Genomic DNA, 24,536 nt, shown 5'->3' on the forward strand with positions numbered 1-24,536 from the left:
TTATGTTAGAGGATCTTCAAACTGCTCTTTTACGTTTGCAGATCAGTGAACTTTTCCTCAGCGTTGGTTCACATGGAAACAAGTTACGGTAAACACAAAGGTTTACTGATACGCTGCATTTTGTAAGTGTTTGGACAGTGATATGACTTTCATTGTTTTGGCTCCACTCCACCATTCTGGATATGAAATAAAATAGACAGGGTTAAAGTGCAGAATATCACTATTCAATGTGTTAAAGGTGTCTACATGTGTACGCAGTGAAGGGGGCTGTTTAAAAAGAAGCTACAGTTCTAACCCAGTTTATCTGATGTGGACGTAAACCCCCTTAAATTAAAGCTTAAAACCACCCAGCACTTCAGTCATCAACAGGTTTGATTGGAAAAGTTTAATAAGTATGCTTATTTTTATTCTTGCTGAGGATAGATGACAGGATTAATTCTAACCTTAATGACTGTAGGCTACTTGAAACATGAAGCTAATGCCAGTAGCGGTTAACTTTGCTTAGCTAACATTGAAAATAAAGGTAAACAGCTAGCATGGCTATGCCAATAAATAGGCATCAACATCTGTTCAATCTACAGAGATATTGAATTGTATAAATCACAAATGGCTTTTTAAGGTTTTAGCACTTTTGCCAGAGCCAGGCTAGCTGTTTCCTGTCCTTAGCTAAGCTAACAGTCTCCTGGCCTTAGCTAGCTGACCTATTTAACAGACATGAGATCGGTATCAATCTCCTCATCTAACACTCCACTAGAGAGAAAATGTATTTCCCATAATGTTGAACTTTGTCCCTGATAGAGATTTTAACTTGTGCTTGAGGATGACTGTCTAACTCTTACACCTCAGGCAGGGTCAGCAGGTAGTGAGGCCTGCAGTGGTTGATCTCTGGCCAGCAGGGTGTTGGTTCACTTCCTCTGCCAGCACTGGGTCAACACTCTGGCACAGGGCTGGACATCCTCTGGTGGGTGGAGAGATTTTGTGTTGTCTGGCGAAGAAGTGCCTTATCATGGCAGATGAATGAGGGCAGGGGAAGGAGACTTGAAGTGGGCATCAATGGGTGGTCACAGATAAAAGATATCCAGCATGTATGAATGTACTTGTATGTGTGTGTGCTTGTATTTGGGTGCAGCAGGCAGACATATGGGTGTGTGCGTTCCTTGATTATGGCTGGGTCATTTTTGGTGTGTATACCTCCACCTGACAGGAGCTTCCTGTTGTAGTTATTGTCTTTTTATAGCTACACTTTGGCGCCCTTTGGCCCAGGTCAAACAAACTGACCAACACTTTATAATCACCTACTGAAGATGAAGCTCAGTGTCTGACAGCAGGAGAAAGTGAAAGAAAATGGACATCATTAAGTGCTTTGAGGTGAATTTAGGAATGTTAAAATGTCAGCGGCGAGTGAGGCCAATCAGTAAAACTTTTATCAGGCTGAAGTGGCTGCAGACACTCAGGACGTTACATAACTTTAGCTTCAGTTCGTTCTCTTGAACTACACTTATCTGAATCGTGGCCCCCCTAAAAAGGAGCCCTGTATTGTTTCTGTACAGAATAGTAACAAGATTAGACCTGGCTTGGCTTTGTGTATGTAATAACTCCACCTCTGTGGCATTCATAACACAAGCCTGGGTCACAGTTAAGAGGGAGAAAGGATAAAATAAAGCAGCGGCCGCGCTCTTATCCAACGCACCCCTCCCTTCTCCTTTCCTTCCTGCGAAATCAGATCTGAGCCCTGGCCTGTCTCTCCACCCGGCCCCCCGAGAGGCAGAGGGGGGGGATCTGTCTGTCCCCAGCGCTTCCTCCCTGGTCGCACCAACACGGGTGGCGCTGGGGCCGTGCGTAACTGCAGGTTGAAGGCAAGATGTTATGAGGTCAGCGTCCTGTGACCGACATTAAACCGGGCTACTCCTCTCCAGTCGGGCTCAAGCTCCAGCCTGGTCCTCCCTTCCTGAGTGCATCCTGTGATGTAGTGAAAGTAGGTCTCAGTCTGAGGTTAAGTCATGCTCCTGCTACAGTAGGCGCTCATTCACAAGGGTGGAAACAATAACACTGACGCTGGCATTATGATGTATTTCATTGAATTGAAATATGACATAACGTTGACCTTCATACACATTCTTAACAGAAGTGAAAATGATAAGCGTTACAAAGTCATACTTGCAAAGCTGTATTGTATTGGGTTGTAAGTTCAGTAAATTAGTTTATAATCTCTAAATACAGATATCTGCATATGAATGCAGAATCTGTAGGGCCTTGTAGTTCTGGAATGTTCTGGTGTCTAATTGTAGTCCGATGGTGTTTGAGCAGGCAGGAAAACAGTCCATGTGAAGAGCAAAAGAGACAGACCACATTAGCCATTAAGCATTCCTGGAACCAATGGGCTATTGTGTAACAATGATTTAGCATTTACTTATCTCTATAAACAGACTTCTGCATATTATTGGAGATACCAATCCAGTTGTAGATCTCCATTCTCCTGTCTCCAGTTTCTAATAATCAGCTCAAGGAAGTCTTGACCCACATATACTGTTAGAATAACTGCTGGCTAAACCTGAAGCCCTGAGAGGCTACATTGTCGTCTGACGTCAGCAGATCAGCCCTGAGATTGCTAATTCTCATGTGATCACCTCTCTCAAGCTCTTTTCCCGCCTTTTTAAAGCTATGCTAGCATTGTAGCTCCAGATAGGGCAGAATCTGTCCACCATTTTGCCGACAGTGATTTTCCTTAAGCGTGACAAGTTAGTTGACATTTTTTGGTTTTTAATGATACATTTCGACAAATATTTGATAGATTGCGATTGAATTTGGTGCGGATATTCCTGGTAGACTGGAGACTTCTTGCATTTTCCCTTTTAAATGACCTACATTTTTCACCTAAATTAGAAATATCGAAACAATTACATGAAATTTGGTACAGACAGTGCTGGGTAACGTTACTTTTGACAGTAACTTGTTACAATACTGCGTTACCTACTGAAAACAGTAACGCGTTACATTACTTTTGCGTTACCAAAGATTAAAAATGACCCCTTTGCGACTTGTTACACGTCAGTTATATTGTCAGGACAGCGTGTAGCCTACTGTATGTCTACTTTTTGAATGTATTGACTCTACCGTCATTGTAGCCTAGTTTGCGGCCCATAATTTGTAACTCTGTAGCCTGTTAACAGGAATGACAGACGCAGTATGACCTTTACAGCTCTTTATTTTGCTAACAATCTGACAGTGAACTGGGCAGAGGCATACAGTATGAGGCACAGCTGCTTCAAAGACAACAATACAACACAGGCTCTTAGTCCCACCAGTGTTGCGGAGCTACAGATAGCTCTGCAGATGCTACTTCAGAAGTAGAGCTCTTCACAGCTCACAAGCACTTATCATCCATACACAACTTACATTTCACCATGATGTTGCTCCAAAATTCTAAATAATGTGAATATTTCCGCAAAGTAAACGCTGTCCTCTCTGCCACCTCGCTAGTTGAGTTTGCCAGCAACGCATGCGCACTGACAGCTGTGTTTACCATCCGCTGGTGAGCAGCTACCAGCCAAGAAGTAGGAGACAAACAGAAACAGTGCTTGAGGGATTTTTTTTTTGTGGTGACAAATGGAAAAGGGATATACAGCTTTTTTTTCAGTAATAGATCAACTAAATGATGGATTACTTGAATTGCAAAACTAACACGTTACGTTACTCATTACAACAAAAAAGTAATCTGAGTACTCTATCGGATTACTTTGTAACGTGTTACCCCCAACATTGTGTACAGATATCCAACATGTCATGTATCTTGATGAATTTGGTGATTTGGTACAGACATTCGTGTCCACCTCTGAATAAATAGTCATCATGTTGATTGATGATGTGATTCCTGACCTTTTCCTTTGGGCCTTATTAGGTCTTTGTCTAAAACTCGTTTATCATTAAATAGCTGTTAAAAGTGATGGCGTTCCCATCTGCAAAACTCTCTTTGGCAAATGTTAGCATGCTGACAAACTAAGTTAAAAAACATGGAGAATACTTTACATGGTTTTACATCAGCTTTTCATTTTTCCATTACCAGTATGTTTGCATGCTATTGTTTGCTTTTATCCCACTGTGCCTAAGAGGAGCCTCACAAAGCAGGCAGCATGGCTGTGCTCTCTCTGTTTGTACAATTCTTTGCGCAGGGACATCAAAGACACACAAAAGAGCCCGAGTTCCTGGAGAGAGATCAGTGAGGACCTGTGATGCAGACGGGAGGAGGCTATGACGGCAGCCGTGTTGCCCCGCCTTTTAGTGTGACCATTACAGACGTGTGTAAACACTTTTGTCTTCAGACGTGGTCGAACAATGTAGTCCATTTTACGTATGTTGGACCTAAAGTGTGTCGCAGAAAGATTAACTCGCTCTTCTACTATACTGAGCTGGATTTAGGTCTGACTTTAACAGGCCTAGATGAGCAAATATTACATTATGACACATTTACACAACTCAGCCTCTGACATGAAACTTGATGCCTGCAATCTTTGGCGATATAAAACGGTGTCTTTGTGCTTATCAATCAAAGCATCAGTGAACTCAAACAGGAAATGTTGTTTTAATGACCGTGCTGCCCTTGTACCGTAACGCTTTGCTCCCCAATTAGCTGCCAATAATTACATGTTTGTGTGTATTCTAGAAATGGACCTTAGCTGTGAGTGTTGTTAGTCGCTGTTTAGACGAAGGGGGAGAAAAATCACAAAGGGTCTCTTTGAGAAGCTCCTCAGGTGTATTTATCCATCTGCAGCTTTATCTAGCGTTCTGTGGTCCACGTTAACATATTGCAAAAACTAGAACAGCTTGTGCTGTAGATGTCCAGGACGTGGCGTGGAGACCAAGTGGCGCACAGAAATAGTGATAGCATCAAATTGCTCCCATCAGCGACAAGAACTGTCTCTGTTTCTCGCATTTTGTGGCTCAGCGCGGTCCCCGGGAAGAGGGCGCCTTTTGAAATGGAGCTGAATAAGACACATTATGGAGCAGGAAGGGGCTAAAAGAGAAGAGAAAAAGCTATGAGTGTAATTAGCTAAGGAATGACAAGTGGTCAAACAATTTAACGTCTATCTTAATAAACAAGATTACTGTTGGTGGAGGGCCTGGCTCCTTTGCTTTACTTTATTTTTATACTTATAAATGAGAGTTTTGACAAAGATCCAAAAAATAAAGTACCTCAGAAATCAAAGTGGTAGTGTGTGAGCAAACAGCTAAAACCACTCTAATACTCAACCTGAAATGACAGCAGACGAGCCCCATATACTTTCTAGAATGGTGGGCGCAGGATATCCTGCGTAATGAGTTATATATTACCTATTTAGCATATCATTAATTCTTGATATTTTCCATTCTCTCTGAAAATGCCTGTTCAGCATTTTTCTCTCCGCTCTGCGCTGGTACTTTTCTGTCCCGTCACTCTTCCTGAGCCAGTGTGTGTACAGTTTAAGATAAAAGGCTGCTCCTATCTGTGGGCTGAGGGTGTGTACACCAGATCAGCACGCACATTATCGCCAAGTGAATATTTACTCTCTGGCCTGGTGCCCTAGCTTCTCTCTCTCACGATGGCATCTGACGTGGTTTCTGTGCCGCTGAACATGTCCGCTCCGAGGACGACGGTGCCCATGCTTTGATCCGAGCGGAAGTTCCGGAGTTCCAGAGCTGTAGGTTGTATATGTCCGTATGTCATACGGACAAGCTGATGCAGTGACAGCTCTATAGTTTGTAAAGCCAAATGTAAAAGTAGTGCTGGCAGTGTCTACTGTGACATTATAATTTAGGTAACACCCTCATTATGGCTTAATGGGGCTTAAGAGTGACATAATACTACAGAGACTCTCAGCTCCATGGAAAACCCCCTCAACAATGATCCTTCTTTGACCCAAAGTTGTGTTACTACGTCCTCAACACCTGCTTTTTTCATACTTTTTCTCCCCCTTTTTTCCTCCCTCCACATCCCTCTTTTCTCCCCCTAGCTTTTCAGCCGCCTCTCTCTCTTCTCTCCTGCTCGTTTTCTCGTTCTGTTGTAACTCGACAACTTCAGTTTCCGGCTCCGTGGAGAAGAAATAACCTAAACAGTTGAACATATCCATGGAGATGCATTTATGATCTAAGCCTGGCTGCCACAGCGCCAAGCCTGGCACGGGGAGCGAACAGTACAGCAACGGCACGACGATGATGATGATGAAGATGAAGACAATAATAATGGCAACAGTAATGGAATACTACTCTCAGGTCTGCAGCGGCTGCTTACGCACGCATCAGAATGAGTCACAGGGAGGGGAGGGTCCTCCCTCCCTCTGCAACTTTGTGGTGAGGTATTAACATAGTGAGGAGAAAAAAAAACTGGTTTGACAGATAGTTACACAATCAAGATTCTTTGTTATGGAACGCAGGCTAAGTTGTGGTGGATGTGTTGATGAGGGATATGCATGCACTGAACTGAACTGTAAAATTGAAGAAGCAGGAGGTAATGAGAGTGTTGAAAGAAGAAAAAGGAAAATCTATTTGGTGTTTGGAAGAGAAGACACTTTAACCTAGGCCTTGAAATGAGCATGCTGTGTGCATTACATTAAAGTATAATTATGGTTTATAAAGACGTGGGTTTTATTTTCATAGACTTAACCATCATTTATATTTCTTATTTTAACATCGTACTCGCTTAAGTGATCGCTGAGAACATTTTTGACATCACACGAGTCGATTCAAATCAAGACAAGAAACTGTTACAGCAGCAGATAGCTTGAGGACATGCTAACAGTAAAGCAGCTAGGTTATCTAAACAACTTTATTTGGAGGCAGTCAGTAACCGCACTTCAGATGTTGATAATCATCTGTCGCTGTAGGAAAACTGTGAGTGCTATAAGTATCATGGGTAATTAGAAGCAGGAAGTTGGCCTATAAACTGTGTTGGTCAGTTTGGGATATATTTATTTACAATTGGCCTGTTTTTCTCTTCCAAGAAAGTTTAGAAAAGCTGGAGTGTGTTTAAATCTATGCAGCAAAGCTACTGTTTCTTGTCCATTAAACTTCTTTGTAGTCATGCTAGCTGCTAGGCTAATGGCAGTCTTTCCAAAACAGCAATGACATAGTCCCCAGGGATGAGCTGCAATCCCTGTGGTGATTACTTTTCACCAGTCATCAAGTGAAAGTTTTGGTTTACGACAAAAGTCCCATAAAATAAAACCATCAGCCTCAGTTGTACTTCGTGTCTTGTGCTAACTAACAAAAGTAAAGTAGCAAAATGTAGCAAAGCTTGCTAACATGTTAAACTAAGATGATAAACATGGCTAACATTATACTATTAGCATCAAAGCATTGTCATTGTATGCATGTTAGCATGCTGACTTGAGCATTTAGCCTCACTGAGCTGCTAGCATGGCTTCTACGTGTTCCAAGATATTAGCAAATGCCTTGGTGAGGACAATTGCATTATTACTTGGCATTGGTAGTTGGCCAAGTATAGAAAAATAAGAAAAGTAGACATTAAAGGTATTTAAAGTAGGATATTCCTAGAAAAAAAAAAAGACTTATTAAACTTACAAATATGATATAATATAAATCATTACTTAGGGGCCTCTATACATGCATCTATTGCATCTGCATCTATTCTGTTGTTTTGCTTTGCACGGGAGGTTTTCAGGAGGGGTGCTGTTGTGGCTCCCTGAGCCAATCACAGCGCACAGGTGAGTGTGGGAGTGGTTCAAATTAGCAACTGGTCCCCATTCAGAGCGGCGAACATGGGGAAAGATCGATGCAGAGTTGGCCTTCTTTCTGTTGGACACGTAGGCACCTCAAACCGGATAGGACAAGCTAACCGACGGTTAGCATGCTAGCGCAAAGGTAACTGTGATGCTGTTGGTGTTAGCTCGACGGGCTGGGCGTGTTCACGCACGAGAGAGTGAAAGTGAGCTTCTGGGGACGAAGAGCCCAGGAGGAGGGGCCCAGTTTGAATGTGTTGTTGACAAAATGCAAGGAAAAGTCCTACTTATTACACCTTTAACTTCCATTTTCTTTTGAATAGCTGTACACATTAGCAAAACACATTGCTAAACAGAAGTTATTAGTATTTTTGGATTATCAGTGCCATATTGAAAATCCTCTGGAGCACTCTTGAAGCAAAAGGGGAAATGGAGATTAATTGCTCCAGAAATAGCTTCACGTCCTGCCTGTTTTGTTTCCCAGCTCTGTGACGGAGAAGAGAAAGTAACACACTAAACTATAATCTTCCAAGGTACACAATACTCTGCTCCTCTATTGACATGTCTCTTTCAGAAACACAAAGGCACAACCACACGTAGAACGAGGATACTCGTAGCTTCTGGGTATGTGTGGGGACGCTAACACAACCGTTTACTCTTAAAGACACCTCAGGTGTACTCTTCAGTCACAACAAGTACACACAGTAGATTGTTCTTCTCTTTGCGTCATGTGCGAAGTCAACTCATGCAGTTGTTTGCTCTATGCAGGAAGCAGCCCCCCTTACTTATTTAACAAGAAAGTAAAAATACATGAGCAGCTGAATGAGCCTTTTATTGTTTAAATGGGTGTGCTTTAAATAGCAAAATGAGTGTTTCTTGCTGTATGTGAATGTGGTGACACTGGTACTTAAGCCTCCAAGACTAACAAAAAGTTGTATTTTTCCCCTAGAGTGGAGGTCGACGAGTGTGTGCGCGCATATGCTTATATGGTGTTTGCATGCCCACGTTTTACTGGCTTCTTGTGAAGTTCCATATTATGTCGACATTTCACCACAACACAGTATTCTGCATCACTTTTTCCCTGCTGCAGATGCAACTAGCTCACGTCTGCCATGTATGTGAGCGGGCATACATTCTGTAGCTTGGCATTGAGGGCAGTGGAATATGTCCTCACACTCTCTCTCTCACACCGTCAACAAGCTGGAGAGCGTCCACTCTGGCCGTAAGGCCTATAAACCAACGCGGGGCAACGAGGTCACGCAGTTAGAAACACAAGGGCTGTGTGAGTCACACAGCTCTCTGAGAAAATCTGGTGACTTGAAGTGTGTTTGGAAGGGCACACAGAGCTTTTGTGTTTATAATAAAGTGGAAAAAGTCAAATGTGTTTCAAGATGCTCATGAAGGTTATGGCAAATCTCTCAAATAGTGAAAGGATTCCTTTAATTACAAGTTTAAAAGCAGTGGTTTCGGCAAGATGGCATCTAGGCAGGCTTTTTTTGGCGTGTTCAAACAGGCAAAATGGCAACATTTCAGCTAATAATACTTAAAACATTGCTGAATGCGGAGGCCCCGACCTGCAAAACATCTTAAAAAATGCTTCACACTGTGTCATTCCATCTTACTATTAGGATTTATCTGACACCAAAACAAGAAATGACTACTCAGGCAAGTAGCTACACTGGTTATTGACCACCTGGTGCTAAAATGTATTAGCAATGAAGATCTACTTGTTTCACAATTGCCCCCTAAAACTCTGCTGACACCATGGACTTATTATGGCTGCCACTCTCAAGAGTAAAGAGTGCTAGCAGTGTGTGTGGCATGAGTCAGAGCTTGCTAAATGTCACCAATTTGGCAATATTTCTAAATGTCTTTTATTTCTCTAGGCTTATTTTCAAAACTACTGTTCTGTGTCTTATCTCTTGGCTGATCTTGTCCTGTACATGCACAAGTTGTGCCTCATCTTGCTGTCTTTAACTGTCAAATAAACCACTCACTGTGAATGTTTTCCATGGGAATTGTAAAAAGAGGCCCTTCTATTCTGCGCTCTATAAATCGCTTTGTCCGATACCGTCTTATTCCTGATGGTTTTGTCTCTTTTGTAGGTCTTCTAGAGGCATCAGTATTAATTTTCATAACATCATTTGTTCTTGGATTTGAGGAGCTTTAGATTCTCATCTTAAAAGCATCAGATCTGAATGAGAACAATGCCATGATCTGCTACCATCACCGCTCACAATCCCCTCTAATGGCAAATACGCCGCTAAGCGGATGTCCCTCACAATGAGCACACTGTCTGTCCTTTGCATGCAAGTTCAAAAACAGGCCGAGAAGTAAAACTGTCTTAAGTCACGGCAAATACATTTGTGGTTAAATAATTTATTTGCCCATTCAGTGGGAACTTGAAAGGGATTAATTCGGTTCAATATTTGCTGTTCCGCTTTAGTGCACGATCACTGTTAGCCAAAGCACTGTCTCTACCAGCATCAAGTACATATAACAGTGTTCCTGTGCCAGCAGCAGAGAAAATGAGACATCATCTGTGACCGGGATCAAGTATTGATCTTACATCAGCTCCAGAAGTCGGATTTAGGCTTTTTCTTCTAATCTAATGAAGAATGAACTTGATTCTACTTCCCCTCTAAGCCATCTTTACACAATTTACCCAGTTTCCCACCAAAGATCAATAAAATCTGTGGGAAAGAACCTAACTATTCAGACTTACATGTATTTTCACTGATGGCCAAGCTTTAATGACTACCATGCTTTTGTCATGTTTATGGGCATTTATATGGAAGGTTTTGCCAGGGAAATCCTAATTCAATTCTCAAGCACTTGCCAGGTTTTTTCTCTCCTCCTCAAGCCTGTTTGATTACAGAACCATAGCCTTTAAGTTGCGTCATGAATGTCATTAACAGTTAAATGCCATTAAAGTGCAATATTGCGCGCAGTTGGTATGAAATCAGAAAGTCTCTGATGTATTTTCAAAAATGCCCACATATAAAGATTGTTTTGCTGATGTGGCAAATATCCAATTTTAGTTCTAAAGAATGCAAACCTACTAATTTAGTTCCCTGCTAACAGCCAGTTTTCTTTTCATGCTCATTAAATCCATGTGTCTAATGAACAGCCTGCAAGTATCTCTCTCTCTCTTTATATGAGCATGTGCACATGTGTGTCATGGTAATGCTACGTATGCAATTTTTGTAGAGTTTGACATTTTGGGAAATATGCTGATTTACTTTCTTGCTTTTTTTTGTTGTCAAGATATGCAAGTAAAGCAGCCAGGTTAGCTAGCTTAGCTTAGCTTAGCATAAAGACTGTAAACAAGGGAAAAAGCTAGCCCGGCCGGCTCTGTCTAAAGGAGTCAAAATATGCCGATTTACTTTCTTGCTTTCCTATGTAGTTTAGATATGTAAGTAAATCAGCCAGGTTAGCTAGCTTAGCTTAGCATAAAGACTGGAAACAGGGGGAAACAGCTAGCTCGACTCGGTCTAAAGGAATCAAAATATGCGGATTCACTGTCTAGCTTTCCTATGTAGTCTAGATATGTAAGTAAAGCAGCCAGGTTAGCTAGCTTAGCTTAGCATAAAGACTGGAAACAACAGGAAAAAGCTAGCCCGGCCGGCTCTGTTTAAAGGAGTTAAAATATGCCGATTTACTTTCTTGCTTTCCTATGTAGTCTAGATATGCAAGTAAATCAGCCAGGCTAGCTTAGCTTAGCATAGCATAAACACTGGAAACGAGGTGAAATAGCTAGCCTGGCTCTGTCTAAAGGAATCAAAATATGCAGATTCACTGTCTAGCTTTCCTATGTAGTCTAGATATGTAAGTAAATCAGCCAGGTTAGCTAGCTTAGCTTAGCATAAAGACTGGAAACAAGGGGAAAAAGCTAGTCTGGCTTTGTCTACATAAATCAAACTATGCTGATTTACGGTATAGCTTTCCTATTTAGTCTAGATATGTAAGTAAAGCAGCCAGGTTAGCTAGCTTAGCTTAGCATAAAGACTGGAAACAAGGGGAAATAGCTAGCCTGGCTTTGTCTAAAGGAATCAAGCTATGCTGATTTACTGTCTAGCTTCCCTATGTAGTCTAGATATGTAAGTAAAGCAGCCAGGTTAGCTAGCTTAGCTTAGCATAAAGACTGTAAACAAGGGAAAAAACTAGCCCGGCCGGCTCTGTCTAAAGGAGTCAAAATATGCCGATTTACTTTCTTGCTTTCCTATGTAGTTTAGATATGTAAGTAAATCAGCAAGGCTAGCTTAGCTTAGCTTAGCATAAAGACTGGAAACAAGGGGAAATAGCTAGCCTGGCTGTGTCTAAAGGAATCAAAATATGCAGATTCACTGTCTAGCTTTCCTATGTAGTCTAGATATGTAAGTAAAACAGCCAGGTTAGCTAGCTTAGCTTAGCATAAAGACTGGAAACAGGGGGAAACAGCTAGCTCGACTCTGTCTAGAGGAATCAAAATATGCGGATTCACTGTCTTGCTTTCCTATGTAGTCTAGATATGTAAGTAGAGCAGCAAGGTTAGCTTAGCATAAAGACTAGAAACAGGGGGAAACAGCTAGCACGGCTCTTTCTAAAGGAATCAAGAACATGCATGTACCGGCAAGCACCCGTAAATAGTTAACATGTTATACTTTTTGTGTCTGGGATCTAACCCCAGGCATGACATCGTAAAGTACATAACCCTAAATAAAACAGTGTACAAGTTGTTTCTTGTACAGATTGAGCAAAACAAGAGAAGCTATCTAAGCTAAGCGGCTGCTAGCTCCAGCTACATACCTAGCATAAAGAGTGGTATCAACCTTCTCATCAAAATCTTGACATGAAAGCATAGAAGCATATTTTTCAAGATGTCAAACAGTTCATTCGAAGGGATTTATAAGACTACATAAAAAAAGACTTGATATAAAATCCATTGAGTCCACATTCAAAGATAAGGCTCTCACCACTTCGGTACTTCTCCTGCCAGCTTCAATTGTCTTTACGATAAATGGCCTGGTATCAGATTCTTACAATCAATATAAATTTGACCAAATGGGTCAGTTTTATGTCTTTTTATTTCATATAACATCGAGCCTAAATAACTCTAAGTGTAAGAGAAAAAGAGAGAGAGAGAGTAAGAAAGAGAGAGAGAGAGGGGGGCGGTTAGTTCATGAGCTGGTGGCCCATCTGGTTTGAGTTACTTAAACCCCCCTCCTCAATTAGACTCAGCATGATGTCAATAAAACGTCAGACTGGAGAAGCTATCACTTAAATTGGGCCTGTCAAGTATTGTTCTTTCCTCAGCATTCCAGCAGGGACGATCAGTTTGAGATGATTTGTAGTTTGATTAAGGTTACCACAATGTGCCATTTCACATTTCATTTGGGCACTCGGTTAAAAGTTGCTTGAGAAAAGGCACTTAGAAAGGAAAACAAATGGTACTCCGTAAGAATAAGAGCAAGCATAAGTTTTACTTTGACTTTTAATTGCTTTTCTGACTTTAATTTTCCATGTCTGTCCTCTTAGTCTTTCAAAACATCCCTTTTTTCCCAGACTCTTCCAAAGTATTGCCATCTAGATCCAGATTTATGCTTGAATATTAAAGTTCATACCATAGGGAGGTTTTGAGAGACTAGTGACATTTATGTTTCTCCTCTCTTATTGCACAGAAAATTTATTAGGAGTTCCCTGCTTTTTAGCTGCGGGAATTTCCCAACGAGACTGTCTCCCCTTTCCTCCAAACCATGGATCATCCTGCAGCGCCTACGTGCTGATGTTCAGGATTATTATTGTCATCTCTGGATGTTTGCACCAATCGCAGGCTCGTTTCCCGAGAGTCAATCCAGGGCCTGAAAAACGGTGATCCGCGGTAAAGGTCACACATTCCCAACCGCTCCCAGTGGGAAAACAGGAGAGTCCACACCTTCTCTGGAACGCAGAGGCCTACTACCCTGAAATCTGACAACAATTACCACATGAATTTCGGCATATTATAATGCCAAACGCTGCAGTCCTCCACTCAGCCTGTCTGGAGATCATCAGCAGATGATGTGTCGGCTATTTTGTATTTTCAACATTGAAAGCTTTTCATTTAAAGTATTTAGGCTTCAACTAAATCTGTTGGAACGCTCAAAATTTCAAGAGCAGTTATCACATTGCATCTCATATTCCAATGTGCCTCACGAAACATAAAGATCTAATCAAGAGCTGTGAAAATGTGACAGCCATGGTTTAACAGCACAGCATCAAGAGCGGAGACGACCTCTGAATCGACGCCAGAGCGCTCTTGACGGTTAAAGAATGCTGGTGATTGCCGTAATTGCTGTAAAGCAGAGGTCTGGTACAGAGAAATAAAAACTTTTATACATATGTTTCTATAGGAACCTCTCTTAACGTTGTAAAGATGCGGTCTTGGTTTATTGACAGCCTTTACGCGTAGCATTTATGCTACAAGGGTGACTGAAACAGTTAAATGAGATCGTATTAAACTATACATACGAGGCTGGACAAAATAGTGGAAACATTTTAAGATAATAGCATTTGTGCTAACATGGCTACAGATGTGGATTGCCGATTAGCTTAAGCGGTACAATGTACCGTGCATTTCCCACATACTGCTTCCCTGTTTCTCAGCTTAAGCTTGTAAATGTTATACCCGTTTATCAGTGCTGACCACATTTTATCATAATGTCTGAGATTGTTCCTATTACCTTTTTTTCTCCGCACCTGCACTCGAGGTACAGATGACTTGGCCTCCGTGGAGCTCATTTAATTTTCTCCTATTGTGCTGAATATCTTATCAAAGAGTGTCTCTTTTATAGCTGACAGATGCTGCTGACTGGCATTTGACCTTAGATGACCCAACTCTGAAGCAGCGTCTGTAATGTGATTAAAGCAACAAAGGAATTTTAAAGAAATAATTTCGAAGATTTTCATAAATAAATGTCTGTTAATTCACTATCTATCGCCGAAAGCCTTTGCATTTGCAGTATTACAGACTGGGTGTTTGTGGCGACCCAGTTAGTGACGCGTTTTCCATCAGCCAGCAGTGGCTGGTCTGCCAGAGAGGGTAGGCGGAGCTAAGCGGCTGCTTTTCCGGTCTCTGCAAGTGTTGCGAGTAAACAGTAATCTACTATGGCTGAACAAACAAAGAAAAGATGGATGACTACAGATACAACTTCAAAAATAAGTGAAAATCCAAAGAAAAAGAAACAAACTCGACGCTCAGATGAAGCAAACAGTCTGAAAAGGAAAGCGACCGTCAGCGAGGAAAATCAAGAGTTACAACCAGAGCCAACCGTGGACGTCACACATGCAACACTGTCTGGATATCTGGGAAGTGTGCTCCTGTAACTACCGTTTATCGCCATAGGTGCCGCCAAAGAGAACGAAACTGAGAACTTTGAGATTACAACTTTAAACTCCACATTGTAGATAGTTAGTGCAGGTAGTATTGATCATGCAGGTGACTTTACCATTTGAAACCATTGACAGCGTGCCGATTCAAATATAACAATAAGTATATAAATCAGGAGTGCAGGTTCAGCTCAGTTGGTAGAGCTGGCCTCCGGTCCTTAGCTCACCCACCACCCTCACACACACACACACACACTCTCCTCCCAGTATTTCCTGTCTCTCTTCAACTGTCCAACCAATTTGACGTTCAGATTTACTGCACAAAAACTATCTGAGTTGTGACACAACACTTGAATGAATCACACAGTCCAAAGACATGCTCGTTAGGTCCATTGGTGACTCTAAAATTGCCTGTTGGACTGAAGCGTGAAAGGTTGTATGTCTCTGTGTGTCAGCCCTGTGATTGACTGGTGATCAGTCCAGGGTTTCACCCCGCCTCTTGCCCAATGACAGCTGGGATAGGCTCCAGCTCCCTGCGACCCTGAACATGATAAGCGGTATAGATGATGGATGGATGGACTAGATTAGAGAAGTTCACTAGCATGCAATACATACTTTGACCCAGTGTTTAGACCCAGTTAGTTTTGATATGTTCCACATGCTCATTTTACCGACAGGTGTCCACTGAGGACATAAGCAGCAGAAATCAGTCAAACATGTCTCTGCTGTGCGGCTGGTACTCATTCAGCTGGTTGTGAGGTTAGCACAGATTGAGACTTGAAGCAGTCCAAGTTCTCTGTGTGTCAACAAGGTGAGCTCATGGGAAGTCCCTGATTCTCCCATGTCAGACAGACAGAGAAACACATTCTCTCCGGCTCTGGCAGCCCAGTCCCAGTCCTTTTCTTTTTAGAGGCTTCTAATCCTGGCGGGTCCTTGTCCCTGACGTCACGCGCCCCCCAACCCCCCCCACCCCTCTGTCTGCTGATGTGCTGTACCCGCACTCTCATTTCCTCCGCAGCTCACAAACGCCAATCTCTGGGCTGTGACGTCCGAGCATCTGATTAAAACAGACTGCCTCATCTGGCCAGCTGCGGGGGTTAAACTTTGGGAGAAAGGAGGTGCTGAGTGAATCTGTGGGCTGGCGCGGGTACGAGGCAGCCAACCGAGCTCCCTCTCCTCCCCTCACTCGCTCTTCCCAACTTCCCCTCTTATTCGGCCGCATCATGTGACCAGGAAGTGTGGCTCCCCTCCATTTCCCCTCCTGACAGAAAGGAAATATTGTAACAGAGGGGGCCGGCGCTGGGCTCTGTTACGTCGCCGGTTAAAAATAACTGGCATATTTAAGGCTGCTGAGGAATCCCAGGGCAGGCAGAGGCTGGACAGCCTGCCGCCCGGCAGGAGCTCTCTCTCTCCCTCTCCTCCCTCTCAGTCTGTTTCTCGCTGACTTCTCCCTCTTTCTGCTTCCTCTCCAAAACCCATTTCACTGCCCTAAAACACAACCACAACCCGGACCACCACCCCATACCTCCACCACATTTCCCATCCCCTATGGAAGCCCACCACTAAATTATGACTTGATGAAAGCTCAGTTTTAGTCGGTTGCATCCCAGCGCGGCCGCAGCTCCGTCCAGCTATACAGGCTTGGCGGGGATTGTCCAAACAAACAGCCCCCACTGACTCAATCCATACGCATACCATCACACAGCACAACTGTCAACCAGCCCTGCCTGTTAGCAGAGAAGCTCTTTGGTAAACAAATACAGAACTATTTTGTCATAAAAATCCACCACAGCTAATTTCTGTCACCGGGATGATTCATGTACGCGGCTCCGCTTGGGCCTGCTCCGTATGTGTGGACCACAGTAACAGGTGTGGTGGACTAAAAACTGCTGAGATGAACACCAGGCCTAACCGTGATCCATCAGGTGTTTTCAGGTGTCACAGAGTGCTCCTGCTCTGAAAGGTCCGACTTTGACGACTGTAAATCGGCGCTTTGGATCAGAAGATGACCCGAGTCGATCACTGTGAAACTTTTATCACAACAATGAAACTAACAGTGGAACGTCTGGTGACAAGAATAACATGATGCAGATATGTTTGTAGTGCATTGTGAGTAATGTAACTCAAGTCTACAGCATTTGTCAATGATTACTTAGTGAGCGGTGACGGGATAATTGCACACACTTCGTATGAGCATAAGAAAACAGCAGCCGCCATTGGGAAGTATATTTTTCACAGCCAGCGGAGTTTGTTTTGTTTATTTCACATTTTTTAACCGTCTCAGAAACATCAACGACATGAGTGAACATAACATGAACGGCGAAAACGGTTTCGTATCCTTAATTGTTCAGATGACGTCCATGGTGACTGGTTAGTTGTTGTCGTAGCGGCTAAGCTAGCACGCCGCGAGACTGTGTACACACAACGGCGATTAGATGCGCTGACAGTGATGTTTCCTTAGCTGATTACGGTGATTTTAACGAGTTTCACTACAAATCTAGTTCACAAAGTTTCGTTCTGTGTGGGAAAGATGAGGTGTGTCCCTGGGATGCATTTTAAATTTGTAAGCGCCAGAGACGCAGGACGCGTACCTGGCAACATCACTGCTAAGTGATGGTTTGATTGACAGAAGCATAATTAGCAACTATTTCGATACAATTTAGTCATTTTTTCAAGTAAAAAGGCCGACAATTACTGCTTCCAAATTGGATAAATTACTATATTTTTTAACAGTTTTACACCTGTTTACACTTTGTACTGACCTTTTGGGGTTTTCTGATAAAAACAAGAAATAGAATTAAACTTTATCTTATAATATAACGATTTAAACACCTTGTCATCCGTGTCCTGTTCATTATTTCTCGTTATCTTTATGGACGTGTCCTGCATGAATACTTTATGATATTTACACAGATGCTGGTGTCAATTAAAAAGGGTTATTAGGTGAATATTGCTTATAGTTTTGTCCCTGAGATGAGAACTTTTAACTAAACGTTGCTCTTTAAAAAATGAAACAAGCCTTCAGCGCCAGAGAAACAGACGATTACATTGGGCCTGTAGTCGGTGCCTTGTTCTTTGGCGTTTTCCCCGCTGACAAAACAGACAGAAAGTTCCAACATGTATAATTGTATTAGAGCTAATGCGAGATGGAGCAGCAATAAGACTCAAAAGAAAAGCTTGACTCAGCTTTAAGAAATTAGAGAAAGAATGAAAGCTATTTTTTAATTACTGAACAGCATCTGGAAGAGAGCGCTGAAAACCTCAATATCTGGAGTTATGATCCGCTGGTGCTCATATTCGCTTGGGCGCTTTCCAGGAGGGGGAACCTCACCGAGGGCCGCCGGTGGAAACCGTGTCAGTCACATGCACGGCAAAACACTCGAGTCGAGTTATATGACTATTTACACATTATTAGGGTAATATCAATGTTTAGAAGGGGATTAGCACCTGAGTTTGATGTGGATTTGATTATTAGCATAACCTATGAATATGTCAACTGCGCTCTGGCAGTTTTGGAAATGCAAAATGTCAAAGCAGTTGAATCTCTCGGCACTGCCAAGATCAGCACCTGAGCTCACCTCTGAAGCAGTTTTGAGGGGGCTTTTTTTTATGCGTCATTCGATCCACGATGATAAGAAAGCAGCGAAACGTAGTTCACAGGACACTGAGAGGAAAATGTGACACCTCGAAAGCATCGACTTAGTTCTCAGATGTTATCTCGGATGATACAATAACATTACATCAATATCTCCTCATCCGACTCCGTGTTTATGTCACCAGCGCCTTCAACATAAAGTCTATATCTGGAGCAGCGTGATGAATGATTGAATGATTCATCGTGGGCAGGGTAAAGCAGCTCGCTCTTTCACATCCTCAACTCACTACATTCACTTAATACAGTAAGTGTTGCATTAACATATTCCATACAAGAGTTTTGGTGTGAGTTACTAAATCACCATGACTTCATTGTGTCAGGAAAAGCGCACAGTGGTGTCATCTTCTCCCCCTTTATGCGCTTCCTCTATTCCTCCTCTCTCTGTCATTATCGCCATGTGAAGCACCTCAGTTGTCAAAGTCAACTCTTTGTTTTCAGGATCATTTTCAAAACCATTATCTCCCGTCATAAAGAGTATGGCTATAATGACATGGCTGCCATTGTGTTCCTACCTGCTGTAGGAAGCAGGTCTTTAAGAGCGAGAGATGTAGAGCAAACAGTAGGTTTAAAAGCCCTCGATTCTCATCACGCAATTAGAGATATGACTGTTTGCATTCAAGTTAGATTAACAGTCTTACTGTTAATAATCAAGCAATAAATTATGGCTTTATCAACAGCATAAACTTCTATCTGCAAAGTCCACATGCCATTGAAGTCTCTATTTTTCCCACCAGTCTTTGTTTGTCATCTAAAGCGATGTGCTTTAACGCAATTCAAACACTCTGAATGAAGACACCAGCACACACTGGCAGTAAATGTGTCCTGTTGCAGTGACGGCATGTTTGTTGACATGCCTAACGGACAAGATCCTGATGCAGCAGGATCAGCGGCAAGCGCTTTGTTTGCTCTCGCACTGAACTCTTGAGTAAATGTGTCTAATTATGTTGGACCGAGAGGTTTGTGTTAGCTCGCTAGCTCTGAGCAAACACTGCCTGAACCCAATTCAAACTCAACACTGAGGAGCTGTCAGTGTTTCAGTGTTCCCAGGTGAGTTTTTTCCCATACAGAATGTTCATAACCAGACTGTATGTTTAGTTTAGTAAGGCAAGAATATGATGTGCAAGGAATGAATATTGTTTAGTAAAAATAGGCATAATTAAGACGCAGAGGGTGAGTATTTTTATTCATATTAGATGTGTTTGTATTTCCATATAAACCACTGTAGTCTTACATTTGCTGCATGATAAAAAAGACGGACTATCTTTGAGAATTTTTGCTATGTATAATTTATATGAATGCTGTGTGTGTGCTTATAAGTGTGTTTACAAAAGTATGACGTAGAAATATGGGTCAGTTCGGCCTGTTAAATTAAGCCACTCATTCACTGAAAAAATAATAATATTCAAAGTTATAATATATTAAAATAGCACATTAAAAATGTTAATGTTGCTTTTTAGTGCGTTCATGTTTTGTTTGCGTTCTGGCTCCTTCTGCAATTCAGTGACTTAATATGTTGTACCCACAATGCTTTGCATAATTATAAGCCCTTTTACACTGTATCTGTTATCACTTGCCATAAAGTCTGTATATATTCAGGAGCAGGTGTGGAAATTATAGTGTTCGGCTATTGTTAGACGAGTATGACAAAATACAGGTTCATAACCCACCTAGCTTGCAGCTAATGTTAGCAATTGGTCACCCAGGTGATGCCCAGTCCAGGTGAACCTACAGACACAACCAAATAATACTCACTCACTCACTCACTCACGTTATTCCCACGTCAACCGGTCTGAAAGAAATGCGCTTCTTCACCCACATTTCACAGGGATACAAGCAGTAACGAAAGGTACCGTTGCTATGATAACAAACAAACCTCTCTCGCTCTGCCTCTCTCTCTCTCTCTCTCTCCCTTCCACGCTCGCCCCAGCCTTTCCCCCACGTGCTCCCTCCCTAGCGCTAAACTGTTTTTCTTTTTTTGGTTGCGGGGGCAACGAGGGGAGTGGCTCTGGCTCCAGTGATTTAAGGATACCTCTCACGCGGTTTTCTCAGTACAGACTGCCGGTCGCTGCATGGCAACAGGCGCGAGGGATTCCCCCGTACGTCGCCTCTGTGTCTTCCCGTTTAAAACTGCTTTAGCGTTAAAATCCCAGACAACCCGGCGCGCCCATTAGCGGCGGCATGTACTGGAATATAGAATAACGCGCGAGGCGGAGCAGAAACTTTAAACGCGGGGATATTTAACCAAAAGCCAGTGCAGTGTCACCGAAGAGCAGCCGAGAGGACTCCACATTTCCATTGATGAGGTGTGGAGAAACTTTCACAACAACATTTGAGACTGATGAACACCCACTCATGGACTATAACTGCTCCAGCATATTTCCAGAAGGATTTACCCTATTTTCTGTTCAATTTCAGGCAGCCTCCAAATGACGTCGAGATGGCTTTAGGTGGGACTCTTCTGCCATCGATATCCACGTTTGCCAGCGGCCCCACTGTCAAGAGTAAATCCATAGGAAGTGCCAATTTAGTGAGTAGCCTGTGGTCACTTCTTTTTGCATGCGCATGCCAAGTAGCCACTGGCATCCTCAAAAAATGTGAGGGGGGATTATGTAGCCTATGCAGTTTATTTACAGTGCTTTCCAATATGTGGCTCCCATGTTATTATGGGCTTGACATCACGCTCTACTGGGGCGTGCACCAGTTTACATAGGCTACTCCTGTAGGTTTTCAGTGAGCATGGAAGATGGGAAAGCGCACGTGATACTGCAGGAAATCTATGCCCACTTTTAATAGATTATTTTTTTATACATGATTTGAATTTTAATGGGCTACAAATTGATAGAAACAATCATTCGATGACAGTCTGAGTCTGATAATATGATCCAGAGCTACCTGCGTACGCCAACACTAATGCAATACCTTTGCGAAGGAGAATAATCTGTATTCTAGGAAGTGCTCTGTGCCAAGGACACTTGCTTCACCACACTAAGCTGTCATAATAATCGCTTTCTATTACTGATCCGGACACTTGACCTGTTTTTAAAGGCCCGAACTAGTCAAAAAAAAGAACACATTTCTCAGTAGAACAGGGCAAAGTCATGCGTGATTTTTTTTCTTTATTTCTAACACTATCATGACACAAACCAGCAGCTCATACGAGTGCAGTCATTAATTCCTCTCTCTAACCCTCACCTTTCCTCTAGAGATGGAAGGAGGAGTTGTCCCATCTTAAGAGACTCAGTGTGCCAAGCGGAAGCAGCTGCCCCGACCCGGACCATCCCACTGCCACCAGCACAACAAGCCCCAGCATGTCCAAAAAACACACGGAGCCTGACCTGGACTTGGACTACGATTTTATCCTGTCTAACTCCATTCTGCAACAGCAGCAACAGCAGCAGCAACAACAACAGCAGCAGCAGCAGCAGGAGGAAGCCATGGCATGCAGCTCTGCCCAGGCCCTGTCTCCTTCCTCGGGCTCTTTCTCCTCATCTTACCCCCTCCCCTCCCCCCAGGGTGGCGCAAGCGAGCTGCTCTACACTATCCCAGATATCAGTGACGTCTCGCCCTCTGGAGGCTTTGTGGCAGAGCTCATGAGACCCGAGTTGGACCCGGCTTACCTCCACCCCACCAGCCTCCACGGCAAGTTCGTGGTCAAGACAACAATGGACATGGGAGAGTACAGCCAAGGCGTGAACGTAAGCAAGGCCTGCGTTAACTCTCCGTCAGACCCGAGTCCTTCGCGTGCCTCGCCCCCCTTTACGTGCCACAGGATAAAGCAGGAGAACCCCAGTCACTGCACCATCTCTCAGCCCATTGACCTACACCTGGCTGGGGTAAACTCCCAGGGCCGTGGGAGTCAGGCGCAGCGCCCCAGCCACTTAGATCTACATGCTTTCCCCGGTGGGAGATCCATGACAGGCGGCAGGTTATCCTCATCCTCCTCCCTCTCCCCGGACCATCCTCTGAGCCGGGAGCACCCGGGCCTTGGGCTCACTCTACCTCCCCAGGGATACCACCATAGCTCCCCGCAGGGCTACACTCCCTACCCTCAGCGATCCCCAATGCAGTACCAAGGTAAGAGAACATTTCTCTTTCTCTGCTTCAGAGCCGCTTCTTTTTGTGGCTACTTGATCCTTTTACCTAAAAAAGCTTTCAAAGAAAATGCATACAGACATGTAATAAACAGAACAGGAATACAAAGTCCTTAGAGTCTATTTAAATACATCTCATACAACATTAAGGGCTTTAATTATACCCTAAAACCCACAGTTCAAACAGATTAAAGCCTACATCCCTCTGCCTTCGACAAAACAAACTCTCTTTTCATCATAAAGTTCTTCATCCAGCCAAAATAGATACAAGACGTTACCACATGTTGAAGAACGTATACAGTCATTCTGTTGCTTACATAGGACCATTGTTCTTTTACACTGTAGAAGGGTTGAGCTTTAGGAAAGCGGCTGCTTTGCTGTCTTTTTTAAGGCCGATGGTTTCTATTGTATCTGAACTTAAACAAAAAAAAGAGCCTTTCTAATTAATAATCAACATTTTGCAGCTCTTCCTGTTTAACCCTCTACATGTCTCAAGTTTATGAAGCACTCTTTCACCATCGTTCATGCAAACCTTTCACCTTAATACACTCTTATATATTTATATGTGATATGATAGTAACCACGCTCTTTTGGCCCCCACACAGATCCCCTCATGATCTCCAGCGGGGACTGCTTGCCGGAGGAACCGAAGCCTAAACGTGGTCGGCGCTCCTGGCCGAGGAAGAGAGTCGCCACACACACGTGTGACTATGTCGGCTGTGGGAAAACGTACACAAAGAGCTCTCACCTCAAAGCACACCACCGCACGCACACAGGTATGCAACTGTATGTTGTTTGTGTTTCTTACGCCTTTGTTTGGTTAGTTATATCTGGTTTAAAGTTCATAGTTTTACTGTTTAAGGCGCCGCTAATTTAATCCAAATAAACCCATCTGTTCGACATTATGTTCCAACACATTGAAGTCTTGAATGGGGGTTAGGTGGGTGTGGGGGATGAGGTAGGGGAGTTGTTGAGCAGGTGCGGTGAAACAGGTTGATACTGATCCTTGCTCAAATACAAACCCCAGGCCGATTAGCTTGGCTTTTATAAGCTAGCTGCAGGACAGGATGGACCTCTTTTCTCCTCAAGGTGGAGGGGAAGGTTGGGCCAGTTTAACCTCAGGGCCAGCACTAACTGCTCCGTGTGTGTGTGTATTGTGTTTCCATCAAAGGGGAGAAGCCTTACCACTGCGACTGGGAGGGCTGCGGTTGGAAGTTTGCACGTTCGGACGAGCTCACACGGCACTACAGGAAACACACAGGCCACCGGCCGTTTCAGTGTCAGAAATGCGACCGGGCCTTCTCAAGGTCGGACCACCTCGCTCTGCATATGAAGAGACACTTATGAGACTTGGCGATGGCATGAAGGCTCCCGGGGGGGAAAAAGAAAAAAAAAGGTATATGTTAGCAGAAACCTTGAACAGACTTGTGAGCTACACTTTTTTTGAAAACCATAATTTGCCTTCAAGCCGTTGTCAAGCAACAAGACAAGCTGTGGTGTTCACGGCAAAAAAAAAAGAAAAGAAGAGCCTAGAATTTCTCTCGAGACTGATCCCGGGCTTCGCACGTCGTTCAGGCGGCTCGACGAGACCTCTCAGTCAGGGTTGTAAACTTATATGAAAGGGACCAAACTGGAATTTGTCTTATTTAACCGACAAAACTTGGAGGACCAGGTGCCAACAGCTTTTAACTGGAAGTGTATTTTTGTCAGGGAAACCAGGAGCAACAGACA

At 43.2% G+C, this 24,536-nt stretch overlaps 1 protein-coding gene across 2 annotated transcripts; it reads left to right on the top strand.

Annotated features, from left to right (window-relative positions):
• The first annotated feature begins 20,786 nt into the window (after nucleotides 1-20,786).
• On the top strand, nucleotides 20,787-24,330 carry klf4 (Kruppel like factor 4). 2 transcript variants are annotated; one of them, XM_069673687.1, is made up of 5 exons: nucleotides 20,787-21,017; nucleotides 21,130-21,241; nucleotides 21,918-22,788; nucleotides 23,411-23,581; nucleotides 23,977-24,330. In XM_069673687.1, exons 1-5 carry the CDS (start codon nucleotides 21,013-21,015, stop codon nucleotides 24,150-24,152), a joined length of 1,335 nt encoding a protein of 444 aa, XP_069529788.1. In that variant the 5' UTR covers nucleotides 20,787-21,012; the 3' UTR covers nucleotides 24,153-24,330. The 2 variants fall into 2 exon arrangements, with proteins under 2 accessions (XP_069529788.1, XP_069529787.1); XM_069673686.1 differs by having other exon boundaries at nucleotides 20,787-21,241.
• Nucleotides 24,331-24,536: the final 206 nt, after the last annotated feature.

The sequence above is a fragment of the Semicossyphus pulcher genome, unplaced genomic scaffold (assembly GCF_022749685.1).
Source record: "Semicossyphus pulcher isolate SPU_LCO1_2020_fin unplaced genomic scaffold, fSemPul1.0.p SCAF_22, whole genome shotgun sequence".
NCBI lineage: Eukaryota > Metazoa > Chordata > Actinopteri > Labriformes > Labridae > Semicossyphus > Semicossyphus pulcher.